Here is an 18,682-nt window from a genome sequence, read left to right on the forward strand (position 1 = left end):
CAGTTCCTTCTCCAGAGGACCGTAGGGGCTCACGGAGAAGCTGATCGCCACTAGGTGGTCCAGGAGGGACATTAACGCTGCAGGTAAGAATTCAGTCACAGAACCAGCCCATGAGAAGATGCCAGATACCAACACTCTTTGTGTCACCCTTATTTTTCTGAGTACCAGTTTTGTGTTAGGGACTCAGAGATTGTGAAAAAACAGAATTCTGAGGGCAAAAGTGTGTCCACTATTTAAAAAGAGGAGAGAACTAAAATAGAAAAAAAGAGATAGCAGTGAAAGGCACAGACAATGACTTATAAATCCATGTCATTAAATAGGGGATCACCAGATACAATTATATTATGCATTTTCATGGGGCAGGTTATTTCAGTAGCTAACCATATTTCAGAGAGTTTGGAGGACAAAAAGTTGCAAATTGTAAGCATATGTCTTTAGAGAGGACAGCTTGTGTTCTAAAACTAAAGTAGCAGAAGAGAGGCCTATAGACCTGATTAGAAAGCATTTAAAGCAAAGTGAATGGACAAAAAGTTTCCTTTAAATAATGGCTATCTGCCAGAAACAAGTCATGTAGCATAGCATGAAGCAGAACTTGTTAATGAATTTCAATTTTACTTTACTGTATTTATTTATAATTCCTGGGATTGCTGATGAAATGTTCTATCTTGAGGACATATTTTGTCACTTAAAAAAAAAGATTTCATGGATCACAAACATGTTTCTTGGGAAGGCACTAAATTGGAGGGAGGGCGGTGTTGAGATGCAAAAATGCAAAGATCACTCCCATCCTGGGTCCTCTAGTCTGCTCAGTTTCCCGCTCCCCCACTTGGCTGCCCCCAGAGGAGGCCATCCAACCCTGATCACAAAGAGCAAATATATGCTACTCTGCCGATGACTAAACCCAGCAGAAAGCCCCCTTTTTTGGGTAAAAAGCACCACTTGGGGAAGCTCTCAGCACACGTGCTCTTACCTAGACGGGGGACACAATTAATTGTCCTCAGATGCCTAGCCACACAGTTGCAATTCCTTCTCCCACTTGGGGGCCTCTGCTCTTGTTCCTTCCTTAGGTTAGAAAGCTCTCCTCCCCTCCCCTCCACCAAACTCACACCCACTCACAGCTGTCAGCTCTGATGTCACCTCCTCCAGGAAGCCTACCCTAGCCAGGGTAGGTACCTTCCTTTGTGTCTCATATAACCATTTCTATTTAAATATTTCTGTAATATTTTTAAAAATTAAGGCCTGAGCTGTGTGAGGGCAGGAACAGGATCTATATTGCTGTGTCCCAAGCATCTACCCCTGTCCCTTGCAGAGCAGGCTCTCAAAAGACATCTGTTAAGTGAATAAATGGAAGGCCTTCACAAAGGTACAATTTAGGCTGTGCTATGGCCTGAATTGTGTCCCCCCACCCAACTCATATGTGAAATCTTAACCTCTAATGTATTTGGAGGTGGGGCTTTTGGGAAGTGATGAGGTTTAGATGAGGTCATGAGAATGAGGCCCTGGTGATGGGATTCCCTGATAAGAGGCACCAGAGAGTTCTTTCATAAGGACACAGGGAGAAGGCAGCAGTTTGCAAGCCAGGAAGAAAGCTCTCAGCAGGAACCAAACTGGCCGACACCTGGATCTTGACTTTCCAGCCTCCAGAACTGGGAGAAACAAATTCCTGTTGTTGAAGCCGCCCAATATATAGTATTTTTTTATGGCAACCTGACCACACTAAGACAGGCTGACAGGAGCAATTTTGAACAACCTCCCTCACAGCCCTCCAAGGGAATACTTCAAAAAGTACTACAGATCTTCCTAGACTTCTGATGGGGTAATGTCCCAATAAATCCATCGTAAGTGCAAAATACAGTAAGTCGAAAACGTATTTAATACACCTACCTACTGAACATCACAGCTTAGCCTAGCCTACCTTAAATGTGCTCAGAACACTTACATTAGCCCACCGCTTGGCAAAATCATCTAACACAAAGCCTATTTATAATAAAGTGTTGACTATCTCATGTAATTTACTGTATTGTGTACTGAAAGTGAAAAACAGAATGGTTGTGAGTGTATTGGTTGTTTACCCTCGTGATCACGTGGCTGACTGGGAGCTGCGGCTCCCTACCGCTGCACAGCATCACAAGAGAGCATTGTAGAGCATATCATCAGCCCAGAACAAGACCAAAATTCAAAATTTGAAGTACGGTTTCTACTGAACGCATATCGCTTTTGCACCATCATAAAATCAAAAAATTGTTAAGTTGAACCATCGTAAGTCCAGGCTGTCTGTATTTTCAAATTCACCTGCACCGTGATGAATACACTGGGAAACACTGTGCAGACACCTCGGAAGGCAATGTGTGAGTACACCGTCGAAATACTCAGCAAAACACTTTCCCACAGAAAAACAAAACAAAGCCAGAGCATGTAGTATCAGTTCTGTTTTCCCAAGCCTGCAGGGATGTGCGCTATGCATTGTGCACAGACACAAAGAATACATTTATACAAGCCTTTTACAGGCAGGAGCATACGAACACTTACTACGATTGTAGCAACACACACACACACACACACACACACACACACACACCCCGCACTCAAATGAAAGAATGAACAAAATCAATTCTGTATTCTTGCTTCCCCAGGGTAAATACCACGTGTACAAACAACCCAACTCATTTGCAGTTCTCTTCTTTGGGATGAAGTCACAGAAGGTTGGAAATGACACTTCAACCCTAGAGTTTCATTAAAAGCTTTTTTGTTTGTTTGTTTTTTGGTGAGGAAGACCAGCTCTGAGCTAACATCTATTGCCAATCCTCCTCCTTCTTTTTCCCCAAAGCCCCAGTAGATAGCCGCATGTCACAGTTGCACATCCTTCTAGTTGTTGCATGTGGGATGCGGCCTCAGCATGGCCGGAGAAGCAGTGCGTCGGTGCGCGCCTGGGATCCGAACCCGGGCCGCCAGTAGCGGAGTGCACGCACTCAACCACTAAGCCACGGGGCCGGCCCCTCATTAAAAGCTTTTAAGGCTAATATTTGCTCTTGGTGGCAATTCTCATCCAAGATGGAATTAGGTAACGAGCACTCACAATTCTTGATCTGATGGCAAACCACATTATCATACCATAAGGGTAATGGAGTTTCATCCTTTTAGCAGGCAAAAGTCAGAAGCACATTTGCTCTGGAAGATGATACTAATTTTCTCCAAGAGGAAAGCCAGCTCCCAAGGTTTTCGTCCTATTATGCAGTGAAAGCAAGGCAAGGATGCAGATGGCCCTTTCTCAAAATCAAGGATTTCGTCAGAAGAAATACAACAGCCAAACGTCGTATAAGATCCATGTGAAACCACCTCTGAGGAACCATGCTGCCCTTGCCTCACCCTCAGGAGGTGAGGTGGAATTGGAAGGCAGGACTATGGCGGCGTATGATGAAACGGCTGTTAGTCTGGAAACACACTGGTTAGATGCCAGTGTTTCTGATTTCTCCTATTTTCTTCATAATGATTTCAAAGGAACAAGCTCATGGTAAGAAATTCCTGAAAGACTTCCTTCAGGTAAGGATATATTTTAAAATCATCCAATGCTTAATTTTCTGCACTGATGGAAGGGTTGTGCAATCCATGACAAGATCAGGAGTGTTCTCTCCATCTCTGGAAAGAAGACTGGGCTATATTTTTGTGCCACACACACCTTCTTCTGTTTGTTTAGGTTGTTGTCAAGTTAACTTGCGTGGGTCAATGGACATTGTGGGGAGGCAGGAGAGAAGTGCTGGGGGAGACCAAGCTCAGGAGGGAAACTAACTCGGGCTGAAAAGCTTGCTGTGATGATAAAGCACATATAATATGGAGAGTGGAAAGTGGCTTGTATTTATTTATTCAGTGGTTATACATATTTTCTCTAAAGAAATACAGGGAAAAGGAGGAGGAGAGGTGAGATCAGCAGATATTAGGAGAAAGACGATGGCTGTAAAGTTTTCTTTAGAGAGCAAAAAAAATGTCACAAACTACTGGCTAACGATTCCAGTGACCAGATGGTTTTATCAAGTGAAGATACATACAGAACTAAAATCTAATCCACCAAGTCACTGGAATTAAGTGAATTAAACCTAATGTCTGCCTTACCTCACCTAAGGGATGATTTCCAAGAGGACAATAATGGTCTTTTCTACATTCTCTGGACTTCCTCCTTACAGCCTCCAGCTGGCTCTTATCCTAGGTTCACCCTCTGAGTAAACACTTACCTCGAGGGCTACAATGACTCCTATGACATCTCATCTATGTCAAGCTTTATATAAGCAAAGATATATATAAGCAAAGACATTAAACAATATTTGTTTTACAGCCTAATATTTTTCAAGGTAGTTTGAGAGAACCACTCTTGAGCAGATAAGTGAGCAGGAGTCTTAAATATCAACCAGTAATAATGATCTTTACCCAGTTTTAGTTGTTACAGACAGACCATGGGAGAAAAAAACATTTCAAGTAGAACTCAGGTTAGACCAGAACAAGCCTAAATGCTTTATTTATTTAAAAGTTAGCTTGGATGGAATCCAGTGGAAATCATGAAAGTGTAGCTTGGTGTTCTAGAGAGATTTTTCTTCACAGCAGTTTCACCAGAAGCCTTTTGTGGTCATGAAGGCAGGCAGTACTGGGCCATTTACAGGGGACTGGACAGATTCAAGCACGCACAGGGAGACCAAGTGGGCTTCCTGGATGAGTGGCAGCAGATTCCAAGGTACCTGGTCCTGCCCTTTGGGGGGCTTTGCTGTCCCTGCCCAATTCCCTTGACCCAATTTATAAGCTGACTCTTTCTCAATCACCATTTCAGTGGGGAGGACAGGTCTTGGCACACACTTGGGAATGTTTGCAACTGTTCTTGGAGAAAATGTTACCTCTTCTGAGTATTCAGACTTAGATGATGAATAATGATGCCCTTAGGACAATAATATGTGTATAGTGCTGTGGTGTCGAGGAGTTGTAGCAGATAAAAACAGGGGGTTCTAGGCATCCTGAATTTGAATTAGGCTCTTTTACTTACTAGTCTGTGATCTTGGGCAAGTCACTTGACCTCTCTAACTCTCAGCTTCCTCAGCTGCAAAGTGGAGGTAACAATAGTGCCTCCCTAAGAGATTAAATGAGTTCACATTACCCACCTCAAACACAGAGTGCCCGGCACTTAGTGTTAATATGGTGGTAGACTCACTAATGTTATTACATTCAAACTGAAAACTTCATCCTACGAAAGATAGAAAACACCCCTTCCATGGTACTAATAACTTGTCCTCTGCTGCCTTCCTTCACTAATTTTTATTTTAGCTCTACTGTCTTTCCTTGACTGCTAGAATTCCCTGGAGTTTTCTAAACCTTCTATACTAGATAAGTCAGTGCGCTTTTCCAGAAACTACGTTTCCCCCCTCTTTAGTTTTAGTTTTTATAAGACCCAATAAGAGAAAAACAGGAAAAGATGATTTATGAGAGAAAGAATAACTATATTTAGGCTAAGGCTATCCAATAGAACTTTCTCCAATGATGTCAATGTAAAATGTTCTCTATCTGTACCATCCAATCCTGTAGCCACCGGCCACCAATGGTTATTAAGCACTTGAAATGTGGCTGGTGCAAGTTAGAAGCTGAACATTAAATTTCTTTTAATATTAATTAATTTAAATTTGGATAGCCACATGTGATTAGCAGCATAGCCACCATATTGGAGAGTGCAGGTCTAGAGTTCACATAAGAGCTCATCAGAGCTTTAACCTCCTCTCCCTGTTCGTCTGCAGACTTGGACTCTGAGGCCACACACAGAAACCCAGTTTCGCCACAGGCTAGCCCTGAGTCCCCGGGCAAGTCTCTTAAACTCTCTGCACCTCTGTTTCCTCATATGTAAAAAAGCTGTTATTTCCGAGGGTCATTGTGAGGGTTAAAGGAGTTAATATACAAAATGAGCTTAGGAAAGCAGCTTGCACACAGCTTTACTATTCTTCTTCAAGTTTTTGCTACTGAAATTAAGTTGAAAAACTGTCTCGATACATATCCCTTCTCGATTCCCATCTTGCTTTTCCTCTGCCTTAAACTGATCAGTAGTGTTCTCAGCCTCTCTCCTGCTTCTGTCTGCCAGGCTGTTTTATGTATCTCTTCGTATCTGCATTTCTGGAATGCAGCAAAACTAAATCCTACACTGGATATAATCTCCCTGGTCACAGACTTCACATTTTCCAAGCCAGCAATGTTTCTTATACTTTATATTCTACATGCTCTAATAAGTTAATATAGTGAAAAGAACAGTTAATTAAAATCAGTTTCAAATCAGAAGACCCGGGTGTGAATCCTGACTTTGCTCATCCCTAACTCTTCGATCTCAGACATACTACCTACGCTTCCACAGCTGTAAAATGGGGATAATTACGTTAACTCATGGGATTGTTGGGATTCATGATCAAATGGGATAATGCATGTGAAAGTATTTTGTAAACTAAAACATCATATGAACGTTAATTAGCATTATTATTTTTGTTCCCAATTAAACCCAAAGAGGATGAAAAAGGCAAGCCAAGGTAACCCGTACTCATCTGTAAGATGTGCTCCCAGCCCATCTTATATTCTCATTTTGCCAGCCTCTTTCTCAATTCCTTCTCTTTAATTCCTTAGCAACCATGACATGCTTGGTCTCAGTGGTCAGTACAGTATCACTTGCTTTAGGAGAACAGCCCTATTGTGATATTAACTGTCAATAATGAGGTGGGGGGTGGAGGTTATGTCGTCTTTTGTCACACATGGCTGGAGACTCAAAGATACTGCATGGATGTTCTAGAATAATACAGTGAAATACAATGGACAAGGAATAGGTGGCTGCCTAGTAATACTAGAAACCATCAAGTCTTAATGTAAAAAAAAAAAAGTCTTAAAACAATAATGGTAAAGTGGTAACTGGAGTTAAGAGAATTGCCACAAGGAAGCCAGGTGAGCAGGCCAAGAAGAAGGGCCCTCCCTGCTCCATTCAGAAACCAGAGCCACCGGGGGGTGTTTGACCTGTTCAGGCCACATCTAAACCAGTGGTTCTCAAAGCGTGTTTCCTAGACCAGCAGCATCAGCATCACCTGGGGGCTTGTTACAGCTGCAGACCTACTGAATCAGAGGTTACATGTGAACAAGAACCCGGGTGATTTGTATGCACATTAAAGTCTGAGAGGCACTGATCACCAAAGGTTTCCCACTGCACCCACCGGGCTCCCCGTGGAAGCACAAAGGCAGGGCAGGGAACAAACACACAGATCCTGAGCTGGGGTCAGTGCACACAGCCCTGTTAGCTGGAGCCATGCCAGTGATGCTGAACCTCTTCTAGGTGCTGAGGGTGGAAGGAGGAGGATACCAGCATGACAGGATTCTACTTGCACTCTCAGTGTTTAAATACGACCACCACTGATATCTTATGTTACTGAGTATTTACTATGCACATGTACCATACTTACTACTTCACATATATTAACTCATTTCTTCTGTACTAAGATCATAGACTGATGTTGGTACTTGATCACGTCCATTTTACAGATGAGAAAACTGAGGCTCAAAGAGATTAAACCACTTGCCCAAGTCCCCTAGTTAGTAAATAGCGCAGCCAGGAATAAACCCAGGCAGCGAGATGCCACTATCCACCTTCTAGGCTTTGAATTCCTGTATTTGAATTGCCACGCTGCCTAGACCTATCTGTCCACAGACTAGCACCTATCAGACTCCTTGTCCCTCCCAAGAAGCTAGGCCTCTCTTGTTCACCCTGGGGGAGGCTGGCCACTGCTGCTCTCTTCTCCCCTTGACAGAAATCAGAAATGGGGACTATCCTACAAGAAGGACAAAGAAATTCCTCTATGCTTTCTGGAGTTGTCTAGCTTTTGGATGAACCCTGAGGAATACTTTCTTCAGATATTTTTTTTAACCAGTCTTTCTGACAGCTGGTAGCTCTCAAGTTATTGCTTGAGGTAAGTTTGGCAAAGAGAGGGAGGCAGGCTCTGTCAGCTTCCGTAGAGTCAAACATCTTTCACTCCCAAGCCCACGACACACCGTCTTTCCTAAAAGCACTTGTCAGGCATCACCAAGTGAAACCCCAAAGCTGCATTAATTATGGCGAGAAGGAAAGGAGAACAACTTCAAACAAGCCATATATGGCATCTGACTTTCAACAATGAACAGTCCTGCTTCCTGTTGGTCGGTAACCCCGAGCGGCTCATACAGCACAATGATAGGAAAACGCTGAGCACACAACAATATACCAAGGAATAAATAGCGCCCAAGGTTTTCTCTAAACCGACATATGTGGCTTGGTGGACTGTGGTGTGTTATTTATATTGCTATGCAACAGAGGAAAAAAATAAAGGTGATTTCAGTGACAGGCATGGGACTATGCCATGCTATCTGACTGTGGTGTCTGAATTTAGACACCACAGATGTTGAGAGGGGCTTCATGTTAGATATCAACCATGATAACAGAAATTAATTTAGTGGGGTTCATGGCTAGGCTTTACTTTTGTTTTTTAAAATGGTGAACACAGTCAGCGGCCCTGCGCCAGGGAGTGCTGGGCTGGCTCTGGCAGGATCTAGTGAATGTTTATAAAATCAGGAGCACAGCCTAGGGAAACTTAAACCAAGCTGCCAGGAGGTTGCAAATCAATTTGTCAAATTGCAGATCACAAAACATACCCCACCCCCACCTCTGTGCCTGCCTTCTGCTGAGTTCCTGACAGGAAAGGAAGTGCTGTCACAGAGGGGGACCTTATACCTCAGAAGGGCAGGCACGCAAGTATTGAAGGGTGTGTGTAAATATCACTTGAAGTCACAGCTACAGCCGATCCTTCCAGGAAAACTGTCCCCCGCCCTCTGCCCCTTCCCCAAACTTCCTACAAACCCCTCCAACCAGGAAAAAACAACTTCAGAAACCAGGGTGGTGCTTTTCTGGAATCAGGTTCCCTCAGTTACAGTCAAGGTGGACATCTGGATAATTTATCCCAAACAATCACTTTCCCCTAAATCATTTGGTACCTGTTTCAGGTCGCCCCTTTCCCTTTGGTTGGGCAGGTACAGACATGGAAAGGCTGCCTGTAACTGCTGCTGTTCCAAGACCTCGGTCCCCACCTCCCATGGAATTGGGAGAGAGGAAGGCCCCCTATTCCCCTCCTGGGCTCAGTCTGTGCAAACAAAGAACAAATTGATAGGTGATGAGCAGGAAGAGATAGGCTCAGTCCTCCAGATAAAGTTGATAATTGATTATCTGTGCAAATCGGGAAGGCCATCTGTACCAAGTTTTCTAACCCGCAGATTCATTAATTCACTCCACAGTATTTACCCAGTGCCTCCTGTGTGCTGGGCACTGTTCTAGGACTAGAGATACAGCTGTGAACAAAACAGAAAAAAATTCCTGCTTCAGAGGGTTCTCGGTTCTAGCGGGGAAAATCCACAAGTACAAATTGGGAAGATAATGTACAGTTATCCTAAAACAAAGACAAGCTGCTAGTCACTTGGTGAACATACACACTATTCCCCAACATTGTGTGCCTCGGGAAAGAGAGCTAACTTTTACTGAATGCTTCCTATGTGCCAGGCACTTAAAAATAACATTTTCTGAGCACTTACTGTACACTAGGCTCATAGGAAGGTGAGGTTGGATACTTCACGTATTTCCTTTTTCCTCTCAACAACTCTATTACCCCAATTGTACAGATGAGAAAACAGAGGCCTAGAACTAAGAATAACTTGCTCAAGCACACCCTGCTTGGGATCTCTGCACCAAAGCCTGATCCCTTCATCAGATGGTGGTCACACTCATCCTTGTGCTGTTTCTCTGCTGGTGGGTGGTGTGTCACCCCCTCAACTTGTCCACCTCCATTCTACCAATCCTTTGAGGTTCAGCTTAAACATCCTCTTCTTCAGGATAACTATCCTGACTCCTCACTGTGGCTGTGAGCCTCTCTCTGAACACCTTAATTAGGTCACATATATCAAAGGTCATGTCTAAGCCCAGTGGCTAACACATGGTAGACACTCAAACGTCACTTTGTTCCTACTTCCCTTCCTCACTGTGTTTATGGTCAGAGGTGTGAAATTTGTCACTTGATTATATACTGTCTTATTTGTTTGTTGTTGTTCTATATGCATTGGACTTGTTTCCTCAACTAGATTAGCAGCTTAGGGAACAGTGCTTTATATTCATAAATTATATATGTTCATTTATATTTATATATGTATAAATTATCTTTATATCTTTAAATACTTGTTTGATAATTGTTTAACTGAGTGGTTCTCAACTTGAGCATGCATCAGCATTACCGGGAGGGCTTGCTAAAACAGATTGCTGAGTCCTTCCCCCAGAGTTTCTGCTTCAGCAGGCCTGGAATGGGACCGAGAACGTGCATTTCTGACAAGTTCCCAGGAGATGCTGATGCTGCTGGTCCAGGAGCCACACTTTGGGAACCAGTGGTTAGGAGTGTAATGTACCACAGTGCTTAGGAGCACATAGGCTGAGTTTGAGTCCCACCTCTGCACTCACTAGCTGTGTGACCTAGGGCATGTTAACCTATTTGAGCCTCTGTTTCCTGATCGGTAAAAATGAGGATAATAATAGTACACACATCAGGATTGTTGTGAGAATTAAATGTAATAATGAACGCAATGTATGTAGCACTGTCCCTGACACACTGAAAAGGTTCAGCAAATGCTTCCTATTATCCCTGGAACGGCTGGCACAACAGCAGGCCTAAATAAGCACTGAACTCAGCCTCAGAATTCCTTCTCAGGCTGATAGAAAACTGCTTTTGAATTTGTAAGCAGAGAGAGTGAAGGGTGTCACTGAAGCATGACATCTATAATTAACAGCTTTTGAAATTAAGCCAGACTATTAAAAAGCACAACATAAAGGACCTTTAGAAACACCCCTCCCTATAGTATGCTGGATGTAAAAGCCCAGATGGACAAAACCCACGTATATTTTTAAAATTCGGGGGCTGTCTTCAGGGTACCTCCTTCACACCTTCCCCTGCTGAAGGACGCTGAGGATGGCATCTTGGCCTCTGAGAGCTTGGAGTTGCTGGAGACACTCAGGCATCTGGGCTAATGGGTTAGCAGACACAAGCAGAGCCCATCATTCAATAATTAATTAGTTGCAGTCATAGGAAGACAAACTCCCTAGAGCAGATAGGACAACCGCCACCCCCCTCCAGCCTAGTGTTTCCAAGTACCCAGGTCCCTGCAGCTCCCTCCCAGCTCTAAGAACCTCTTCACCCAAAGCAAGATCTATATTTTCCTTCAGGGTCTATCTGAGTGTGATACTGGCTGACATTCTCTCAAGAAAGCCCAAGAGGGAATGCGCAGACAAGACAATTTTCAGACCTTGTCTCATAGTGCTCCAGGGCCTGAGGCAGGGTATCCAGGGATCTAGGGATGGCCTAGCCTTAACCTTGTCCCAGTAATATAGAAGACAAGGGTCATGGCCCTATCTCTCTGTGAACCACTAATCCCAGGAATGTTGTGCGTTCAATGCAAAGTTGCATGAGATCATCTCTGGAACATTAGTATGTAGCAGAGGCTTCGGCTGGGGGTTGAAGGGAGATGCTGCTGTGTTTGGAAGCCCTTCTCTTCCGCCCATTCCCTTCATAGAAGAGCACCACCACCTCCTCCCACCCAGTGGTACCCTCTCCTAATTCCCAGAAAAAGGATGACTCTCCCCCCGCCCCCATACCATTTCTACTCCAACCCTAAGCAAAACCTAACAAAATTTCCTAAACAAAACCATCACAGCGAAGTGGTGTCTCCACACACTCCGAATGGCGCACCACCCCTGGCAGCCCGGCGCAGGGGGTTTTCTCGAAACGCCCTGGACAGGCCCTGGCTCCAGCGGAAAGGCACAGCGAGAAGGGGGTGTGTGCACCGAAGGCTGGAGGGGAGCCGACTCCTCAGGAAGTGAGGAGAGGCTGGTGCCCCCGCACCTGGAGTCACCACCAGCTGCGAGATGAAAACCAAGGCAGGAGGTTCCTCAAAAGGAACAGCCACAAGGTGTCTGCCCCCTTCTCACCATTTCTCATTGCTCAATCTCTCATTCTTTCCGTTCTCTCGCCCTCCATCCCTCCCCTCCCTCCTTTGTCTGCCGCCTTCTCACCTCCGCCTCTCGGAACACCCTGCCTTCTGGAGCCCGGCTCGGACGCCGCAGCGGTCAGCTCCCCGGGGACTCCGGCCCCGCGCCCCTGCCCAGGCCCCTCCCCTGCCCGGCCCTGTCGGCTCCGGCTCTTACCCAGAAGAGCAGGTTGAAGCCGAGCAGCAGGTACTTGACGCACCGCAGGCCCCCGCGGAAGCGCCCCATGCTGCGGCCCCGGCGGCGGGATCCCGAGTCCCCAGGCCCGCGCTCGCAGCGCCGGGAGCGGCGGGAGCCGGCGGGGACGGGGCGGAGCGCAAGGGCCGTGGGCGGGGCCTGCGGGGGGCGGGGCGGGAGCCTGGCAGCGGATTGAGACCGGGTCGGGGGGACGCGGAGCGGGGAGGCTGGCGACGGGTGAGGGCGCAGCGGGGGTGGAGACCCAGCGGCCAGAAGGAGCACGTCCCCCGCTGTCCTCCGGGAACCAGGGACCGCCTCCTTTCCTCCGGTTGCAGGGCGACGCGGCCCGCAGGCGCACCGCTCGCGGTGGTTATCCGAGCATCTGCGAGGAAGGAGCGTCCACTGAGGACCTGAGACTCCTTTAATCAGCGCCCTGTGCAGAGACTCATTTGAGGCCTGCGGTGATGGTTGAGAATTAGGACGCGGCCCCAGAGGCTAGGGAAACCTAGGAAGGGAGCCTCGGGTAGAAGAGATAAGTAGGACCTGAGGCCGCCCTGAAGCTGGCGGTACCCGTCGCGGGACACGCGGCCAAGGGCACCTGGTCCAGGGCTGTGGTTCCCCCGTGCCGTGCGAGCGCCCAGGCCGTGGAGGCCGCTTCTGGGGGACCCTCCCTCGGCCCCTCCCGCGCTCCTCCGAGGACTCTTACCTTAATAGGCAAGAACTGGGAGAAGGCACGGGATGCTCCCCACCCTACTCTTCCTGGCCAGTAGAGGGGGAGTCAGACTCCCCCGGTCCTGCTGGATTCGACTGATGGGAGGGCTTGGAAAGGAATCCAAATCCTCGGGGATTAATTGTGATGTGAAGATGGGAGGAAAGGGGGCGGATTTTGTTTTGCTTTGTTTTATTAAGTTAGGCTGCTGGCGGGGAAACCAGATTCTCACTCCCATTGACTAAGTGTCTACAACATGTGGTGCCAGGCAGTATGGGGGCGACAGAAAAGTGTGAAATCCAGGGAGCCTATGCATTAATTCAGCAAAACTCTAAGTGTCTATTATAGGCCAGACATAGTAGCAAGCCCCAGGGACTCAATGCGGAGACAGCCAGGCCTGCTAGCACCGTCTCTGGTGGTAGAGACAGATCTGTAAGCAAATAATTAGAGCAAAGTGAGGAGACTGGGTCAGGTTCTGGCCAGTACGGCCTGGCCTCACTGCACTGGGCAGGGAAGGCTTTGCTGAAGAGAGTAGACCAGATCTGGTTTGAAGAATGAGTCTAAGCAGAGAGGAAGGGCAGTCCAGGCAGATGGAACAGCATGTGTAAAAGAGAACAAGGCTTCCCGGGGAACTATGAGAACCGTAGTTAGCCTAAGTGGAGCAGAGAGGGAGGTGAGTCAGAAAGATGCTAGGGCACAGCTTTCAGTCAGCTGACAAAGTGCACAACTATCCTTGGGCCTCAGTTTCCTCATCTGCAACATGGACATAATAGTACCTACTTCATAGAGTTGTGCATATTAATGAGTTAATATCTGTAAAGTGCCTGGAAGAGTGCCTGGCACAGAATGTCGTATAAAAGAGTTAGCTATTATTGTATTGCACTCTATCAGTCAATCAGTTTCTACCATGTTGCCATCTTTGCCTACGTCTGTGTCGTTGGACATTTGTTTAAATATCTAATGAATTTGATTTACGAAAATGAGTAGAAGACAGAAAAATGAAAGTGCTGATTCTGGTAATAAGCATAAGTCTCAAATAGCGAAATAGAGACAAAGATAGAAATGACAGGTATGCAGAAAAAGGCAAATCTTTTGCTTCAATCAAATACTTATTGTTCTATATATCTGCCATCTCTGATCTATTATAAAGGAAAAGAACTAAAGAGTAGTGTCTAGTACATAGTAGGTAGTCAATAAATCTCTGAACTGGATGAACAACAATGATATTATACCTTAAATATATTGTTGAACTTTCTGTCTGTAAGACAAAATACATTTAGAGATCATATATTCTATACTCTCTGGGAACAGAGCCCCTATTATAACATATAAATTTATTGTTCTTTCATACTACAATTTTAGCACACAGATGGTTGCCTGCCTAGCATATAGATTTAGATTTTGAGTATAGACTTCCCAGCTCCCCCCTCTACAAAGTTGTGTCTTAGGGGAGCTGACCCTTGATGGGACTAGGGCGTCCTAACTGATAACATATTTTCAAGAGTACGTTATTATATGAAAGTGGGGGACCACATCAATTGACATAATAAGGAAGTTAGCCTTTAAACTAGATGTTAGGCAAAGCCATAGACAGGATCGGAGCAGGGGATAAGATGGTTAGATTTCTATTTTTAGAATGGTCAAGCTGGGGCAACTCAGAGGATGGTTTGAAGTTAAGACTTGAGACTAATTAAGAGACTGTTACAGCAGTTCAGGTAAGAAATGAGAACCTGGGGGGCTGGCCCGGTGGCGCAAGTGGTTAAGTGCGCGTGCTCTGCTGCAGCGGCCCCGGGGTTTGCCGGTTCAGATCCTGGGCACGCACGGACGCACCGCTTGTCAAGCCATGCTGTGGCGGCATCCCATATAAAGTGGAGGAAGATGGGCATGGATGTTAGCCCAGGGCCAGTCTTCCTCAACAAAAAGAGGAGGATTGGCAGATGTTAGCTCAGGGCCGATCTTGCTCTCAAAAAAAAAAAAAAAAAATGAAATGAGAATCTGAACCAAGACAGTGGCCATGGGTGTAGGAAGGAGGCTCAGATTTGAGAGATATTCAGACTGATAAAAGATCAAGACAGAGTGGATATGAGGAATAGAAGGGGAAAGAGAGGAAAGGGTGACTCCTGGGTTTCTTACTTGGGTAACTAGGCAGATTGGAAACCATTAATAGAGATGGGGGTGTAGAAGGTAGAGCAGGATTGGGGGAGAATGTTACAGATGCTTTAGATGGGCTCACCTGCCACCCAATCCTACATCCAATTTAGAGGATAGGAAAGGGAAGTACTTACTTCCTGATTTCCTTTGCAGCTGGGGGTAGCCATATGACACAGTTCTGATTAATGGGATTTATGTGGCAGTCTGCTGGGAGGCTGCTGGAAAATCTGAAATTGTCTTGATAAAAAGTTCAATTGACACTGGCATTGCTCCCTTCCCTTTTTTCCTGTCTTGAACTGAGACATGATGCCTGGAGCTGTAGAACATTTTGTGACTATGAGGAAAGGCCAAAAGAATTGCAGACCTGCCCACCAGGAGATTGTTGAACTACTGAACCAACGCCAGCAGCCACCTACCTCCAGATTTCTTGTAACGTAAGAAAAATAACTCTCATTTTGTTTGACTTTTATATTCTGTTGCTATAGCTGATGATATTTCTGACACAGGGAGACAATAAATTCATATTTGGATTTGTTAAGTTTTAGATCTGATGGGAAATCCAGATGGAGTGGTCCAGGAGACAGATGGAAATATGATTGGGATTCTGGAGAGAGGTTTGGGCTGTAAATTTAGGTTAAAGATTCATCACCAAATGGTGATAATACAAACCAAAAGTCTTCAAACTTTTGCCTGCATATCCGCTAAAATAATTATGAAAAAATATATTCTCCTTTGCACATTTTCCCCAATATTTTATTGTGAATATTTTCAAACATACAGAAAAGTTGAAATAATTGAGCAATGAACACCATATCTCAATACCCTGATTCTACTATAAACATTTCTCTTTAGTTACATTACTCATTGCTACATCTGTCCATTTGTCAATCTATCTTATTTTTTTATGCATTTCCAGATAAATTTTAGACATCAATACATTTCTCCTCTAAACGCTGCAGCATGCCTAACAATAACTAGAGTTCAAATATTTGTTTACAGTTTTTCTTTTTTTCTGAGATAAAATTTACTTCAATGAAATGTACACATTTTAAGTACATTGTTAGATGATTTTTGACAAATGCTTTTGCCTTTCTAACCCCAAACCCTATTAAGGTATACAACATTAGTATCACCCCAGAAAGTTCCTTTGTCCCCTTTCCCAGTCAATCCATGACCCCACCCTTCCTAGAGGCAACCACTGTTCTGATTTTTTCAGTATAAGTTAATTTTGCCTGTTCTCTGATGTAATATAAATGGAATTGTACAGTATTTACCCTCACACATTTATAAGTTGACATATAAAATTCTTTATTGTAAGTTTGAATATTTGCAAAAGATGTCATTTCTGATGTATTTTAAATATTGACATTTTTTTTTTTTTATAATTTTATTTATTTTCCCCCCTAAGCCCCAGTAGATAGTTGTATGTCATAGCTGCACATCCTTCTAGTTGCTGTATGTGGGACACAGCCTCAGCATGGCCGGAGAAGCGGTGCCTCGGTGCGCGCCCGGGATCCGAACCCGGGCCGCCAGCATCCGAGCGCACGCACTTAACCGCTAAGCCACGGGGCCAGCCTAAATATTGACATTTTAAAAGGAAATTGTCACATCACTCATTTGAACGCATCCAATAGAAACTAAGTGCCAGTGTGGTCTGCTGCCTACCATCATCCATTTAAAAAATACATGGACAAGATCCTCTTTAACAGGGTGAAAGTTTTACATCTTTCCCTTTTCTCTTTGAACTTGTATTTCCAGTCCACTTTTCCCATGAAATATAATCCTAAAGTAATGCATTTTTATGCTTGAAAAATTTTTCTTGAATGTCCTTTTATGCTTGTCTGAGCAAATATTACTATATGTTTATTAAAAGAAATTACATTTTTCCTCCTGAGACCATAAGGCTCTAAGTGTTAATTAATTTCTTCTAGATTGGGTTATCATTAAAATACTTCTTAGTATACAATTGATTAAAATAACAAATATAGTTTAAATAAACAATCATTAAACATAAAAGTAAAATGTTACTGGAAATTCATCTGTTAATGAGATTGGTGAGGTTGAATAGATTTTTCTATTAGTTTATGTATCCATGAATGAAGACTCATTATTGCTGGAACAGCACAGAACTCAGCACAAATTGCCATAATATTTTTCATTGCTTTGATATTAATGCTGAGAAACTTTGTTTAGACAAATAAGTAGATGAGGATGGAAGAAGTTATTATAGCCAATCAATTCTTTCAACCCCTTCTGTATTATATACCCCAATTCACATACTGATCTATCATCAAAAACTATTTCTAATGATCAATCAGCTGACAACTCCATCTGGTCTTTCTTTAATTTATTGAAAGCAGCGTTGGAACCCTTCTAACTTAGAAGACCATTTAGTACCCACATTATAGTCATTCACTACCTTGTGGTCATTCTAGGTAGTCTTAATACCTACAGCAATTTTTCAAGTTGCTGGCCCAGAGATTTTTACATAAACTCTGGAGAAATGTACCATAATCAGATTTAGGATGAGTGAGAGGTAGCTTGTGAAGGAAGACACCTTGGTCACAGGCATAGTCTCAGGCAGATTGATTCTGGGAAGGAATACACATGAAAATTGAGGATCTGGGAACTGATTCTCTTGAAACTATTCATGTTGGAGTCCTCGCTGGAAAGATTTCTTACACTGCCAGGTTATGCACGCCCCAGAGATATATGGATGTTTTAAGCCGTGAGAATGGATGACATGGTCAGGGAGAATGTGAAAAGTGCTGAGAATAGAAACTTTAGAACAACAACATTTTAAGAAGTGGGCAGAGGACATGTAACACTCAAAGGAGACTGGGAAGAAATGACCAGAAAGGAAAGAGAAAAATCAGAAGAAAGTGATGTCACAGAGGTGGAGAGGGGAAAGAGTTTCCGAGAAGACAGAATGGCGACAGTACAAATAGCTTAGCAATAATAGGTGAGATAATAGTTCATTGGATTTGGTAACATGGTAATTTAGGATACTGACAGCCTGGGTAATGGCTATTTCTGGAGAGCGGTGGGGCTGTGTGTGGAAGGTAGACTGCAGCTGAGGAGCGAATGGGCAGTGGGGAATGCACGGTAATTGCTCTTTCAAGAAGCTTAGCTGTAGGAGTGGTGCAGTAAGACGAGGGGAAGTGTTTTTTTTTCTTTCTTTCCTTCCTTCCTTAATGGGAAAGATATGCACATGTTCGTAGTTCTTGGGGAAGGTGACTGGAGAAAGAGAGATTGAGAAAGAAGAAAAGCAAGAGCAGAGTCTCTGAAGAAACAGAAAGGGGCTGAGAGCCACCACACTGATTTTACATTTGGAGACAGGAGAAAATAGGCAAGGATGGAGTGGTAGAAAAATTTTGTATTCTATATCTCATAACCCCAATATTTGAACTCTCTGTGATCTGATTTTGCTGCCTGTAGAATTTTCTGCCTGTTGATTTTAGTGTCTTATTGTGTGTATTGTGTGATTTCTTTCTTTTTTCTTTGCTTACTGTAAACTGCTCATTTTCCTTGGAAAATTGTGGAAATTC

General features: G+C 44.2%; 1 protein-coding gene and 1 long non-coding RNA gene across 2 annotated transcripts in view; both read right to left on the reverse strand.

Moving 5' to 3' along the window:
* The window catches only part of TSPAN2 (tetraspanin 2), a 41,244-nt gene extending 28,854 nt beyond the window's left edge, over nucleotides 1-12,390 (reverse strand). Inside the window, exon 1 of the mRNA XM_058538876.1 lies at nucleotides 12,257-12,390. Coding sequence (XP_058394859.1) covers nucleotides 12,257-12,325 — 69 coding nt within the window. The 5' untranslated portion in view covers nucleotides 12,326-12,390. The remainder of the gene's footprint in view (nucleotides 1-12,256) is intronic.
* LOC131404331 (uncharacterized) overlaps nucleotides 1-18,682 on the reverse strand; it is a 201,845-nt gene that overhangs the window by 84,035 nt on the left and 99,128 nt on the right. The gene's annotated exons all lie outside the window — the stretch shown is intronic.

This window comes from Diceros bicornis, chromosome 4 (assembly GCF_020826845.1).
Source record: "Diceros bicornis minor isolate mBicDic1 chromosome 4, mDicBic1.mat.cur, whole genome shotgun sequence".
Lineage (NCBI taxonomy): Eukaryota > Metazoa > Chordata > Mammalia > Perissodactyla > Rhinocerotidae > Diceros > Diceros bicornis.